We start from the raw sequence: 16,721 nt of genomic DNA, 5'->3' as shown, positions 1-16,721 counted from the left end.
GAGGTAGGCCTGTATAGTTGTGAGCTTCCCTCTTAGAACTGCTTTTGCTGCATCCCATAAAATTTGGGGAGTTGTGTTTTTGTTTGTCTCAAGGTATTTTTGGATTTCCTATTTTATTTCCTCTTTAAAATCCACTGGTTGTTTAAAGCATGTTGTTTAGTCTCCACATGTTTGTGTTGTTTCCAGCTTTCTTCTGGTTGATTTCTAATTTTATACCATTGTGGTCAGAAAAAATACTTGATATGATTTCAGTCTTCTTGAATTTATTCAGACTTGTTTCGTGGCCTAATAGGTAATCAGTTTTGGAGAATGTTCCAGATGCAGTGTCTTAGTGAAATGTTCTTTAAATGTCTATTAGGTGAATCTGGTCTAATGTGAAATTTAAGACAATTATTTTCTTATTAATTTCCTATCTGAATAATTTGTCCAATGATGTTAGAGAGGTATTAAAGTCCCCTATTATTATTGCTGTTAATATCTCTATGTCCATTAATATTTGCTTTCTATATTTAGATGCCCTTATGTTAGGTGCATAAATATGTGATTATTATATGCTTGTATTTACTCTTTACTCATTATGCAATGCCCTTTGTCTCTTTTTATGGTCTTTGTTTTAGTCTATTTTGTCTGATATAAAGTATTGCTACCTCAGCTTTCTTTATTTGCATGGACTCTCTTTGAATCCTTTCACTTTGTTTCTGCGTGTCTTTTGATAAAGTGAATGAATCTCTTGTAGGCAACATATAAATGGTTCTCTTTTTTTTTAAATCCATTCAGCCACCCTCTTTTGATTGGAGCATTTAGTTCATTTACATCTAAAATGATTATTGATAGGTATGTATTTATTGCCATTTTGTTAATTTTTCCAATTGTTTTTATAGCTTTGTTTCTTCCTTGAGCTCTTTTGATTTGCTGGTTTTCTTTAGTGTTTGAGTTCTTTTCTCTTTTTTTGGTATTTTCTTGGTTTGTGGTTACCTTGAGGTTCACATGTATCCATCTATATCTATAGCAGTCTATTTTAAGCTAATAGACATTTAAACACGTTCTAAAAGCACTGCAATTTTACTCCCCCTACATACTTTGTATTTTTGATATAGTTCATCTTTTTGTTTTGTGTACCCCTATTTATTGTAGCTACTTTTGCTACTTTTGTCTTTTAACCTGTCTTTTAAGCTTTTTAAGCAGTCAATTATGTTAAGTCTAAATTTGCTTTGTCCTATGAGACTTTTTTTTTCTTTCCTGCATTTTCTTATTTTTGGTTATGGCCTTTCCTGCATAAAGACCCTTTTTTATATTTCTTGTAAAATCAATTTAATGGTGAAGAACTCTAGTTTTTGCTTGTTGAAAAATTTTCCCAAGGTCAAAGAGCTTACATAAGTGGTACAGCTACAGTTTAGACCTCTGAACCTTTCTACTTACTATAGTACTTTCAAAGCTATTTTATAGATTTAAAATGAGAGACTGTAGATAATCTGGCACTTTTTACTAATCAGAATTTTTATTTTAGAAGGGTAAGCAGGGCAAATTTTCTCCTATCCATTTTATGATTTACAATATTGAGGTTTAGATTGCCTGGTTTGTTATACACACCACACTAGAAAATGTCAGAGCATGTCAAAAATTCAGGTCTTTTTAACTATAAAACACTGGTATTAAACTGTAGAAGGAGCATATCTTTGCTTTATTTGGTAAATTGAACAGTTTCCGTATAGTAGAAGTGAAAGAGTAGAGTGGTGATCTACCTTCTCTAAGAACTGTTTTTTACTCACATTGAGTACTAAATAGTTCTATTTATATAATAAATAGTAACTGCAAAATAATGCACCAGATGCAAATTATACGTATAAACTTTTAGAGCTGAAAAGTACCTTAGAAGTTATTTATTTCAAATCTTTTTTTATAGCTGCGAAAACAAAGTTTAATGTTACACTATTTGTTAACATTAGAACCTGGTCTGGAAAGCTGGGTGTTCCCAAGCACTTGCTCCCAATCCAAGTTTCCTGTTTATAGTATATTGTCCAAAAAATATATATATATATTGCATTAAAGACTTCTTATTTGCTCCTGGAGACCAAGGAAGGTTTTATATTGTTAAGAATGTTCTCAGATTGAAGTAAAGAACACATGCATGTTTGTATGACAGAGATATAGATATGGATAAAGGTATTCATGTTAAAGTGGATTAAGTATACCTCGAAGACAGATTGCCTTTGGCATTGCAAGCAGTTGCTCCTCCAGCTCTTCAGTAAATTGCAGAGGAAAATTAGTCTGACTTTCTTTTTTATCCTACTGAGGAATAATTAAGAGTGGCCAGCAGATGCCACTGTTGTAAATAATTTTTTCATGTTTCAAATAAAGATGAGTCACTACAGAAAAATATGCAGTAAGTAAATTGTAACAAAAATAACCATGTTACCTTTAAAGGTAAATATTCAATTATGCATTACTTTTGTTAATTTTTTAAAACAAAATTAGATACTTGGCAGCTAAAAGACATGAACTAAATTGTTAGGAAAAAAAACCAAGGAAAACAGTGAGTCTTCTGTTTGAAAATTAGAATGTTGACTGATAGCTGTATTTAATAGCAAAGATATATTCTATCCTAATGAGTGATATGAAAAATAAATACAAATCAATTTTTTTTTGTCATGGCAGCATAAAACTGTTTTGTATTTATCAAAACTGTATTCAATTGTGAATGTGTCATCACTGCAAAATTGTTTTCTATTTCTATCAATGTTTCTACGTGTTAACTCTTAAAAAATAACTTAAAACATACAAATGCAAGCAGACCTACATAACTTATTCCTTGAAAAAGTATGCATGGTGGCTACTGTTTACTTCTAGTCAGGCCTTTCAAATTCTACAGTGGCTCATGATTGAACTCTCTAGAAATACCTGCATCCTTGTGAACATTGTTTAGGGATGGCTCTAACTTTTTTTAAAACATCAATCCCACCAAATATCTGTAAATTATAGTTCATATAGACTTTTTTCCTATATTTTCAAGTGGAAGTGAATTTCTAAGTATTTTAATTTACTCATGATAAAATATTAAATCTATATTGTGTTGCTAACACTGATATTTGCTGTGCAGGACTCAATAAAATATAGTTAGTGATTAAGCAAAGAAAACTACTGAATAAAAAGAAAAGTATTGTGTCAGGACACATCTGCACTATACTGGAAAGTTTCTGCCATTATATAAAATGATCTTTAAAATGATGTTTTCTTAAGGTAAAGATTAAACTGCATAAGGGTGTAAAGTTTCTTACAATCTGGCTTAAAACAGAAGCTAAGCATGTGCTAAGTTTTACTCACATAACCATCTTGAAGGAGCAGATAAATTGGGTTGTAAAAATCCTAATCACATAGTAGAAAACAATAAGTGTCGTAAGAAATAGAATACATGAGGAATTAAATATCTTAAGCAGAATGGTCCAAGAAATATTTATGGAGGTTACAATAAGCTAATATTTGAAAATCAAGCATTTAAAGTGTAGAATATGAGATTTTTATTTTAGGTATAGGGTTACGAGAAGCAATTAAGTATGGTACCCCCATCGTTATTCCTACCACTAGCATACCCAAAATGGTGTTTGTTTAGAAATTCAGTGGTGAGATTTCTGAATTTTATAACTGTACCATGGTTATGTAAGAATATCTTTTTCTTAAATATATGCTAAAGTATTGTGGAGTAAAAGGTCATAAGATAACCTATTCAAGTTATTAAGAATGAATAATCCATATAGGTATATATACATATAAAAAGAATGATGTAGCAAATGTGGCAAAACGTTAATTTGTACAGTTTTAAATTATGTCAACATTTATAAAGTCTAAAAACATGAAAGTGAATTAAGGACATTCTGATAAATGAATTTGTAAATAATAGAGAAAACTCTTCAGTTGGAGAGAAATGATAATAGAAACAGATCTATAGGAGAGAACAGGAAATAATAAGTGTATGTGTGTATGTGTATATATATATACATACACACACACATATAAAGGATAATTTTATATTTTAAGATTTAACAAATTTATATGAAAATGGAGTTTAACAATAGAGGTAGATTGTGATAGGTTAAGGATATATACATATTGGAATCCCTAGGGTAAGCAATATTCATAAAACATATACAGTATATTTCCCTGCCCCATTGACTAAGATTTGGTCAAATGAATATGAGTTGATATGTGTGCCCCTGGTATAAAGAGAAGCTTTTAAAGGTGTTGCAAGTTTTTGTCAGCCTCTTGCCCATATTCCCTTTGCCCTAAGAAGGGTATATACCACACAGGAGCTATTTGCATCCCAACTGCAATAATTTGGATAAAAAAAATTTTAAATTTCTGAAGTAATTTTAGAATTATACACTTATTGATGAACGATTTCTTTTAAGTAAGGAAAGTGAAAACAAGGTGTTAATATATCACAAATGTTTATTTAAAAGTTTATAAATTTAAAGATTTTAATTATGAATGGAAACATTTTCTAAAATGTTACACATTTCATTTTAATGTTTGTAACTGATTTAAGGCACATAGTGCAAAATACTTCATTTCTGATACAGAGATCCCTAAGTGTTTAACCACATTGGTACAAAATTGCTTTAGTACCATATGTGGTATGATATACTCTTAATAATTGGGGAAAAAACTTTGTGGGTAAAATTAATACTCTTATTTACTGGCAAAAATCTATTAGTAGATTCAGCTTTTTGGTCTATAGAGTAGGTTTCCATAGAAAAATATTAATTTAAAACCACAGTATCATATAATATGCAACTATTCACCTGAGAGTTTGTCCATAAATAATTTTACTGATTTTATGTTCTAGCTTTGAGAGACTTTGGATATAAAATAACTTGAATATCTCTAATAGAAATTTTGTATATGTAAGTATAATTTTATCAAATCTTTCTCATTTCTGATAATACAGTACATAACTGAGAAAATAGCTTTTTAAGAGCAGATATATACACATGTAAGAGTTATAAAGACATAGAATATAAACATAGAAACAGTGCTCTTCTAAGTACAATTAGAGGTAGGTGTTTTAAGTCAAATTCTATATCTTTATTATACCCACAAAAGTTCTTATTTCATATTTAACCTAAGCACACATTTTTAATACAAAATTATACCATATTTTTAGAATTTAAAAATGTGAATAACCAATTAAAGGAAATATGAAACAAGGTATCTAGACTGTATCAGTAGAAAGTATAATGGCTATGTACTTTTTTGATGTGACGATTGGTTTACCACTCATCTGACAGATTAAATAATGTTTATGGTAGTTTTAAATAAGCTCATTTTTCTGTTTACTTGCCCCAGTTTAGCAAGTAGAATAAACATCTCATTGTAAAGTAGGATACTGAGTGGAAATTTACATGTGTTTATAGATAGAATTGTGGTCCCATCCAAGTTGTGAACAACATTATGTCCTTTTAAAAAAAAATCCTGATTAGAGTCATATCTGCTGAGTTTATTTTAAAGGCCTTGAAAAAAATTAAGCAGAGATTTTACTCCCTGATGAACACACTTAAAAAAAGGCACAGACATTTTGGATATGGAAATCTCGGGAAGGGAAGAATAAAGAAATGAGCACCAGTTATTTGAAGGTTTCCAGAGAATACTGCTTCTTTGGGACATACTTTCCATTTCTGAATGTTCATATTACTTGAATTGGGAGACCAGTAGCCAGGTGAGGAACACACTTCCCACAGAATCCTCCACATCTGCCGTAGAGTTTGGTTCCATCCTAAAAACAAGAAGAAGCAGAAATATAGGGAGAATCTGATACAAGCTGGTACCTGCATGCACAAGGCAGAAAAAGCAAATGCTTTGATTCATGTGGCTGAAATCATTAGCCAAGTTTTCCTATATAACAATTACATTTGAGGTCAAAGATCATACCATTTCAGGGATTGGTTGAAATTGGTAGTCACAGGCATTAGATAACCTGAGATTCATATTAGCTACTTGATTATAAACCACACTATAATTTAACAATTCATCTCAATCCACATATTTTTCATCAAGGTGAGTTTATTAAAACCTCTCCCAATTTTCAGCCCATTATTTACATGATTTTATATAAGATTCTCCTAGAATAATGATATTATACGAACTTTACCTGTATACCTTCTATGACCATTAACCTCAAACATCACATGGAAGCATTAGAAATATAGTCTGAAGAAAAGTATAAAAGGGGGAAAATGGACTGAAAGCACTAATTAGAGAAGGAAAATTTAAAAGGAAGTGTTTTTCTTTGAAGAAAAGCAGAGTTGGTAGTCAGGACAAAATATTCATTCTGGACTGCCTTCCATCTTTTAGGTTCAAATGTCAGACTGAAAATAGTTGGATAGGATGAGGCAAAAATAGTTTGAACTCCTATGGTTTCTGGAAGGGTAAGCTTTCATTGTTTGGATTTTTTTTTTTTTTTAATGTTAGGAGGAAGGGTTGAGAGGGTTCCTGGAACATTTCGGGATGAATATTTTGAGATCAGAGGCTTTTAAAAGTTGTCTTTTCTTTCAGAAGCTTTTTTAACTTTCAAGAATCTGAGTAAACAGAAGGAATGACAGTAAAAATTCCAATTAATGTACATTCCTACTCCCAGATTGTAAAAAACTAACTTTGATTAAATTTACTGGCAAATGAATATGTTTGCATTCCCATAAGTATATTTGGGTTTCACAAGTATCAATTCCACACCAGGCATCAGATTTCAGGAAAGACTTTCATGCATAACATTTTTGATTGAGGTAGAAAATCTCAATCTTTAGAGCAAAACTTAAGTAGAAGCAAAAGGAATGATTTTACTAGACATTTATATCTACCAGTGACCATAGCCAGAGTTCGGTCTTTTCATTTAACCAAAAGACATCTAAAAGCTGGAAAAATAAGGTAAGAATATTTCATTGAGCTCTCTACATTCAGAAATATACTTTACAAAGTAATTAATGTATCCCCATTCTTTTACCAAAATGGATTAGACCTAAATATGCCAAATAAGTATTTAAGAATAGTCATTTGTTTTAAAAAGCTTACTGCTTACATATAAAATGAATAAAAATTCTTTATTCCTTAGAATGTTTTAAAGTCTATACCAGAAAATTGAATTTCATTTTCAAACGTTTGTATAAACAGGAGTAACAGAAGTCACTTTTATCAAAAGAAACAATAAAACATCAGCGTGGGCAGGGGCGGTTGATGGAGCTGATTTATATGCAATACAGGTAAGAACATTTATCCTACAGATCCTGATTTACTAAAGTTACCAAATTTTCTTAGATAGCATGACTCTAAGTAATAGGAGCCATCGCATAAAGTATATGTGCTAGTATACCACACCAGCAGCAAAATTAAATGGATTCTACTTTAGCAAATACATGTGCGAGCGGTAGAAGCCAAATAACATTGTTATTTAGATAAAGGTAGAAGAAAAAGTGTGTACAACCATAAAAATTTGTCCTAATTCGTAAGCTATGGGGAAGGATATTTTGTAAAATGATGAAGCAATAAGGTAAATAAACCCCAAATTTACCCCTCACTTTAAAGTATAGTTGAAATGCAGGTATTGCAGAAAGAGGTTGTGCTTTTAAGTCATTTGCCCCAAACGTGAGCTAGATAAAATCTGTATGCCCTGGCATTTGATATTTCATGTTCAGATATCTGTAACCTGTATAAAAATTTGTATATAAAACCTTTATATGCACATAATAAAATGAACCCAATTCCATAAATGTTATACCACATTACATGCAATAACTCATTAGTTACTAACCTCATATAACTCTAAGTTAGAAGACGTTAATGCTAGTTCACAGCACAGAAGTATTTCAAACAGCTTTTTGACAGAACTTACTTGTGATCTGTGTATGATGACAGAGGCGTAACTCCCCTGAGCGAGCCACCTTGCTGTGCTGGATATCTTCATCCCAGTTCCTGCCAAATTAATGCTGAACTGTCCCTGGATTGTAAACAAAACAAAAATAGATGAAACTTATGAAATATTTAAGAATGCTCTTTGCTGAACACACCTGAATGTGAATTATATAAAAAGGACAAATTGCTTTTTAAGGGTCTTCTATGTAAAATGAAAGAATAGTGATACAACCTCAAAGAAAATGAACCAGCTAAGACGTTTAAAAATTGAGACAACTGAATTAATACTACATAATGTTATTTGTGCAAAAGTAATTCTGTCCAACCCTAGGACTCTAAAACTTGACCTTTCATTACTAACTTCCCTGATAAGTTAGAACTGTTTAATGAATTTTCTAGAATCTTCTGTTACTGTGATCTTCCCTTTTGTGTTAAGAATTATTACTTCTTAACCTACCACACAAACTACTGAATGTGATATTATCCCAGCTATTACGTCCTTTTTAATTTACACATATGGTGTGTGAGCCCCCTAGTGGCTTGATGAGCTAATTCTTTTCAAGACATAGAACCATTTTTAAATCGATATTTCAGACTGTTAAAATTTAGACTTTTGAGAAAACACGTGACTAGCATGGGCAAAATTTGTGTCACACTTATATACTGAAAAGTAGTACTTCACATTAATTAAACCTACTGACAATGTTCAATATACATATAGACTCAGTGATATTAAGGCATTCTTAGATCATAATATCCCAAGGCCTAAGACTCATAAATCTTGAGAAAGACTGTGCTAAAACATTGGGGATTATATTATGTGAATGAAAATATTACCTTGTCATGAAAGCTAAGGCTAAATGAATTTCAAATATAACAAATTATTACTATTTCCCCAAGTACATGTCAATTTAGTTTTCTGAGCAATCTATTGTATTTAAAATCAAAATAGAGATTCAAATACATTGATAATATATTGAGAATTTCCTCCATAACAGAAATAATTTTAAACTAACTCCAGAGAAAATTATTACGTATCATTTGGTTATGAAATTTAGAGTATGATCTGTATGTGTTTCAACACTGAGGGCTTAGGTACTCAGTGTTTCTGAATGGATGAATTAAGTGCAGCATTATAAAAGTAAATATATACAAATACACATCTAAACCCTTCATACTCCGTGATAATGAGTGACACTAACACTAGACATATTAGTATTTTATATTGGTAATACTTGAATGAGAACAACTAATTCTAAAGATACATTCCACTATTTGATACTTACACAATCAGATACAGGTTTTGCACTGGATAAATGGGCTTCTCACCAAGTAGAATGTCTTAAAAAGGGAAATGTATTCTGTGATGTAGGGTTTTCTATGACCAGCCACTATTGAGTGCCCTGCTTGGGCCATGTGGTGTTTTCACAACCTAATATTCTATTCTTCTATTTATTCTTTACCTCCCTGCTCAAGGTTGCTTGGAAGTGTTCGAGGATACGTACACTGGAATTGAAAGGAAAAAATCTCACTGAGAGACTTAGATGGTTGTGAACACAATCAGTTGGGTCTAGAAATACACGTTTCTCCATTTCCCAGACTAATTTTCATAATGTTTACTTATGAATTTAGTACTTGTTAAAAAGCAACATAATACAATCTCAAAGAAATAGTAAAGCAATTCCTCTAAAATTTGGGATGATGTTGATAGAGGTAAAAATACATTTCACTTGTTCAAAATTGAATGACATGGTATCAAATTCTGTGGGAGTACAGACAGGTCTCACTATAAATCTGATAAAAACAGATTGGTGGTTCCCGGGGATGGGGGAAATGAGTAAGGGTGGTCAATAGATACAAACTTTCAGGCATAAGATAAATTCTAGGGATGTAATGTTCAGTATGGTAATTATAGTTAACAATATTGTATTGTATATTTGAAAGTTTCTAAGAGGATAGATCTTAAAAGTCTATCACAAAAAATATTTTGTATTTATATGAAGTGATAGATGTTAACTTATTGTGGTAATTATTTTACAACATATGCATGAACTAATGTGATGTCATATGACAATTATAAATAAAACTGGGAGAAAATAAATCTGATACGTGAAATAGTGTATGTGCAGAAATTAATGCAATGTAGAGAATTATAAGTGCCATAAGAAGAGTACTAGTACATTTCTATGGGACTTCAGAAGTAATAAATGATTGAATAAATGTATTTCTATTCCACTGCGTCATTTAAAATTAAAGTGTACACTTCCCTAAGCCTAATCTTTAACTTGAAAAGTTGGTTCAACACAGGAGTTGCTATAAAAAAAAGTTTTAAAAAACTAATATGAAGTTTACCTCCTTCTCTTCTCCCTTGACATTTGTTAGAAGAGGCCACCATAAAAATTAAAATTCTTAACATTGTTAAAATGTCTATACTATACAATGCAATCTATAGATTCAGTGCAATATCTATCAAAATACCAATGGCATTGTTCACAGAACTAGAATCCTAAAATTTATATGGAACCACAAAAGACCCCGAATAACCAAAGCAATCTTGAGAAAGGAGAACAAAGTTGGAGGTATCATAATACCTGATATGAAACTATACTAGAAGGCTATCATAATCAAAACAGCATGGTACTAACATAAAAATAGACACATAGATTAATGAAACAGAATAAAGCCCAGAAGTAAACCTATGCCTATATGGTCAATTAACCTATGACAAAGAAGGCAAGAATACACAGTGGGATAAAGACAGTCTCTTCAATAAATGGTGGTGGGAAAACTTGACAGATACATGCAAAAAAATAAAACTGAATTACTTACTTATACCGTGTACAAGAATAAAGTCAAATGCAAGACCTGAAACCATAAAATTTCTAGAAGAAAACATAGGCAGTAAACTCTTTGACATCTCTCTTAGCAACATCTTTGTGGATGTCTCTTTGGGCAAGGGAAACAAAAGAAAAAATAAATGGCACTACATTAAACTGAAGTTTTTGCAGTGAAGGAAACCATCAACAAAACAAAAAGACAATCTACTGAATGGGAGAAGATATTTGCCAGTGATATATCCAATAAGGGGTTACTATCCAAAATATATAAGGAACTCATACAACTTAGCACCAAAAAACAATCCATTTAAAAAGTAGGCAGAAGACCTGAATAGACATTTCTCCAAAAAAGACATACAGATGGCCAACAGACATATGAAAAGATGCTCTACATCACTAGTCATCAGGGAAATATAAATTAAATCCACAATGAGATATCACCTCATACCTGTCAGAATGACTATCGTCAATATATCAAGTGTGAGATAGGATGTAAATAAAAGAGAACCCCTGTGCATGGACTGAAAATCGGCACAGCCACTATGAAAAACACTATGATAGAACTATCCAATGACCTAGAAATTCCACTTCTGGATATTTATCCTAAGAAATCCAAAACACTAATTCAAAAAGATATATATACCTCTATGTTCATTGCAGCATTATTTACAATAGCCAAAATATGGAAGCAACCTAAGCATCCATAAATAGAGTAAATAGGATAAAGATGAGGTACGTATGTACAATGGAATATTACTCAGCCACAATAAAGGAAATCTTGCCATTTGTGAAAACATGGATGGACCTAGAGAGTATTCTAAGTGGAATAAGTCAGACAAACACCATTAGACTTTAGTTATACGTGGAATTTAAAAAACAAATGAATGAACAAACTTATAGAACAAATTGATGGTTGCCAGATGGGAGGGGGGGAGTTGGAGAGATGGATTAAAGGATTAAGAAGTAAAAATTTCCAATTATAAAAATAGTCATGGAGATGTAAAGTACAGCACAGGAAAAATAGTAACAGTGTAACAAAAAGGTCTGGTGTCACATTGTAAGATATAAATGTCTGATCACTATGTTGTATACCTGAAACTAATGTTGTATATCAACTAATTGAAAAAAATAAAAATTTAAAAATTAAATAAAGTAAAATTCTAATAGTCAATTCACAAGTAGAAGGTAAGGTGATTCAAAAGACCCAGGAATTCAAGAGAGTAGAGTATCTGTCCTTGAGTAATTAGCTGCGTAAAAAAAAAAAAAAAAAAAGTAGTTCTGGATATAAAATAGAAAAGAAACAGAGGTAGATGCTACTTTTAATATTCCAGTTCTTTAATGGACTGGTTGGTTCATTTGTGCTCATTACATCATTGTGTTTTATAATTGTAAAATGCGTTATACATATTTTATTATGAACAGGATCTAGATCTATATATCTAATGTAGAAAACTGATTTTAAAATTTAAAAAGATAGTTACATAGATTGGAATTAAAATAAAGTTGAAAGAACCATATTATTTTATTTTAACACTCATTATAAAGGTATTATACCAAAGACAGTGTTGGTGAGGAGAAAGACATGTAGATCAATATAACAGAATAGAGTTCATAAATATATCCAATATATATGTCCAATTGATTTTTGACAAAGATGGAAAGGCAATTCAGTAGAGAAAATATACTTTTCAATGAATAATGTTAGGACTTCTATGTCTATCTGCAAAAACCCTCAAACTTCATACAAAATTCAAAATAAATCATACGTCTAGATGTAAAAACAAAACAAAGTTTTTGAAGAAAACACAAAATCTTTGTAACTCTGAGTTAGTCAAAGATTCTTAAATATGACATTAATTAGACAACTCAAAGAAAAATATAATACATTTGACATTAAAATTTAAAATTTTTGCTCTGTGAAAGACACTTAAGAGAAATAAAAAATTCAGACCAGGAGAAAATATTTGCAAATATCATATTCAACAAATGACTTGCATTCAGAATTACAAAAACTTCTTAACACTAAACAGTAAGGAAAGGGCCCAGTTTTTAAAATGGGCAAAAGATGTGAATACGCACTTCACCAAGGAGGATATAGAGATGGCAAATGAAAGATGCTTAACATTAGTGAAATTCAAATTAAAACTGCAATGAGATAACACTGCAGATGTGGAATCAGACAAACTTGTCAATACTAAGTGGTGATAAGGAAACGAAGCAACTAGAACTTTAATCTTTGCTGGTAGAAATACAAAATGGCATAGCTACTCTATAAAACAGTTTTACAAAGTTAAACACACTCATACCACATGACCCTGCAATCCACTCATATTTATCCTAGAGAAATAAAAATGTATGTGCACACAAAAACCTGTACACATATGTGCATACAAGCTCTATTTATAATTTCCAAAAACTGCAAACAACTCATTTTCTTCCAACAGATAAATGGACAAACTGTAGGACAACTTTATAACATCCATGTGATGGAATAAGTCTCAGCAATAAAAAAGAACAAATTATTGATACATGCAACAACACAGATGGATCTCAAAGGCATTGCATTGAGTGAAGGAAGCCAATCCCAAAAGGTTACATAATGTATGATTTCATTTGTATGATATTTCAGAAAAGGTGAAACTATAGCAAAAGAGAGCAGCAGTGTTTACCAGGAGTTAGGTATGAGGGAGGAATTAAATTCATGCAGGGAGCGTGAGGGCACTGTTCTATATTCTGATTATGGTGATGGTAACATACATCTGTCCACATGTTAAAATTGTATACCAAAAAAGGCCATTTTACTGTATGTTATTTTAAATTTTTTAAATGTGAATAGATGTCTTTTTAGGGAGAAATATTTTCTAATTGGCTTGCAAACAAAACCCGACTACATGCTATATATTAGAGACACACTTAAATTCATAAAGGCTAAAATTAAAAGGATGTGCAAAACATATACCAGGCAAATGGCCTTAAAAAGAGAGTAAGGATAGCAATCCAGATAAAGAACAAAGAATTCAAGTCTCAGGAAAATATGACAAAAAAGTGCTCAAAACCATAATATACAATGAAGACATAATACATGAATATTATGCATCAAATAACACAACAACTTTTATGAAGCAAAATTACAGGAAATACAAGAAGACATAGAAACACCCTAACAGGAAATTTCAATATCACTTTTAGTAACTAGACAGAGCAAGTGAGCAAAAATGATCTAAACAATACATCAAAAGACAAGGTCTTATGGATACAGATAGAATGTGTATGTGTGTGCGTGTGTGTGTGTGTAAAACTCTACATCCTGATAATAAAGAATAGATGTTCAAAATACTTAACTGGCTCTGAATACTCTGAATGTTGGCCATGATCCACTGGCATTGGCTAAATGTGTTTATTTCTCTTGCTATTATGTAATCGATGTTAATTACAAAATAGCAAAAGAGATACACTTTAAAATTTGTGGCTCTGTAAAAAGTCCCAAACATTTTACTTCACTTTTGATATATGTATTCTAAAGTCATATCACACTCCTTAACCTCATCTTATGTTGCAATGTGGCAAAGTTTATTTTCCCTAAAGAGTGCCATATGTATCCATTCTCATTCTAGGGTTCATGTCCCAGGGTGCCCTGTCATATGCAAACACAGAGGATGTGGCTTTGATGAATCCCAAACAACAGAATAAGTTCTTTCTGTGACATCAAACATCTGGAGAGTATTCATGCAAATGTTGTGTAACTTAACACAGAATCTGGTTTATATATTTGACAGAAAATCCAAGAATACAGGGTAGTGTGTATTTTTAGTAACAGTAACCTCAGGCAGTTGACTACAGACTGAATAAAGATAAGCATAGCTCCTTTTGGCAGCATATACCTATGCCCGATAACATCTAATTTTGGAAATAGAGCTTTGTATTCCACAAATGCCTAGAGAACTATGTGAAGGAAGCTCCTACCTTGATGAACAGAGAGGAGCATTTTCCTACTATACTGGTTCTGCCTCTGACTTTCTCAAAGATCTTGGACAGGCTAACATGGAGAGTCTGTTTCTCCAACTATAAACTGAGAGTATGCAGTTTACAACTACATAACTTTCTTAAGATATTGTAGGGAGGAAGATGATGTTACATAAAGTTGAAGAAAAGAAGTTAGAAATTAACGGAAATAGCTTGTCTTATTTTAAAACGATGGTGCTAACACCTCTTAGATTCCATGTTCATTGAGAAATTTATGTTTATAATAATTAGCTTTAAGATATTTCCTATAAGGAAAGTTCACTAATGAGATAAAAAGTAGTTTTGATTCCACTTGGCAGTTATATGATTTACTGGCATGTCAGTCTTCTGTGAATATTGTTGATGTCTCATTGACCAGAACTTACTCAATTCAGCATATAATGAAAAGGAGCAGATGCTCAGAACTTGGTGACCTTTCCAAAGTAATGGCATCTTGGTGGCATTCTCAATTTACTTCTCTTTAATCACATCAAGGAAATGACCAGAAGACATAAATTAGAAGGATGGGTTGTTGGACAAAGTTGACCTAGTCTTGACAAGGGTTGGTCATTGAAGAATGAATAATCTCCATTTAAGAGGGTCAAAATAAAATTGTTATTAAAAAAAAAACCCACATGTGAGGGAAAAATTGTTTAGATGCTAAGTTTTAAAACAGGTGTTCAAAGAGGCAGTATAAGAATTCAGAAGGTGAAGAACAGTCCTAGGAAGGAAACTGAATAGAAGATGTAGTTACAGAGTCACTAACTGGAAGATAGACTAATCATCTGGTAGACCAATATGACTAAAGTGGTGTGTGTTGTGGGGAGGGGAACAAAAATTGACATGACTAGAGTTAACCCTCCTCAAAGATTGAATGAGATTCCTCTGCAAAGTTATCTACATTTAAAAATATAGCTGAGAAGGAGGCACTGCTAGAATGCAGTTTGAGGAACCCTGTGGATTTTCTCGCCAGCAAAGCAAACATAATTTGTAATAATTAGAAGATGCAGCAATTATTTAAAGTCTCTGGAAATTATCCTAAGGCTATACAACGAATGGAGAAATTTATGCCAGAAAAACTATGAACTCTAGGTAAGGACAGTGAGTATCTGTGACACCTGAACCACAATCTATTCTATCCTCCCCTCTATCTCAGGAAGAAGATCGCTATACTCTTGATGGGTACATCTAAGAACACAGGACTTTATTTCCCACAGCTCCCTGTTAAAGCTAAGTTTTCTCTCTGGGAGAAGCAATCCACCAGCACTTCTCATCTCACCCACATCCGTGCTCCAGAAGCTCTATTATATGCAAGAGTGGCTGTGAGTCTGAGGCTCCCTTCTGCCACTCAGTCCTTACTCATAGAACAGAAAATCTACCCCAGGCATGGCAGGCCTGAGTCATCCCCACTCAAATTCACTGGCAAGGAAGAGGTTCCATGCAGAGAAGGGCAAGCCAAGAAGGCCAGGGGCTAGTGCCATGACCTAGTATCCCGCTTATAGAATGGGGGTATTACTCTGAGAAGTGGGCCCTACCCTTAAATCCACAGACTTGGTACAAAGGTTCTTCCTTGAAGAATCAAGTTGTAAGAACAGAAAATACCATAGCTTTTCCTAAGGGAACTGCGCTTATTTGGGATAGAGCATGGGGAAATTCAAGCCTAAAGATGCTTTTGAAAAAAAGATTTTTCAAAATCTGGTGTGCAACTAAGAGGAGGCTGATGGTAGTTTGATGAGAGCAACAAGCAAAATCGTAGATCAAATTGAAGTTTACAGAGAGACACAGGGAAAGGGACAGTTAAGAAGGGCGCCTATTGAGGTCTGACCTGACCTCAAAGACTGACTTATATGATTACCCTGGTCAAGTGGCCCGAATTTAATTGGATCAGACCATAGGGTAATTTATGCCTAGAGGATGTTATTGAAAGAATAGAGCAATCATCTAGCAATTAGTGGAGATGGAGAGCTAAGTACAATACCAGTAGAG

At 32.4% G+C, this 16,721-nt stretch overlaps 1 protein-coding gene across 1 annotated transcript in view; it reads right to left on the bottom strand.

Annotated features, from left to right (window-relative positions):
- Positions 1–5,240: 5,240 nt before the first annotated feature.
- The window catches only part of ADAMTS20 (ADAM metallopeptidase with thrombospondin type 1 motif 20), a 150,296-nt gene continuing 138,815 nt past the window's right edge, over positions 5,241–16,721 (bottom strand). The window contains exons 38-39 of the mRNA XM_006916882.3: positions 7,877–7,981; positions 5,241–5,767 (exon numbers count right to left, since the gene is read on the bottom strand). Of these exons, the coding sequence (XP_006916944.1) occupies positions 5,678–5,767; positions 7,877–7,981 (195 nt within the window). The 3' untranslated portion in view covers positions 5,241–5,677. The remainder of the gene's footprint in view (positions 5,768–7,876; positions 7,982–16,721) is intronic.

Source organism: Pteropus alecto, unplaced genomic scaffold (genome assembly GCF_000325575.1).
Source record: "Pteropus alecto unplaced genomic scaffold, ASM32557v1 scaffold196, whole genome shotgun sequence".
NCBI classification, from domain to species: domain Eukaryota; kingdom Metazoa; phylum Chordata; class Mammalia; order Chiroptera; family Pteropodidae; genus Pteropus; species Pteropus alecto.
Note: the sequence above shows the minus strand (reverse complement) of the source record. Positions and strands in the feature narration are given on the sequence as shown.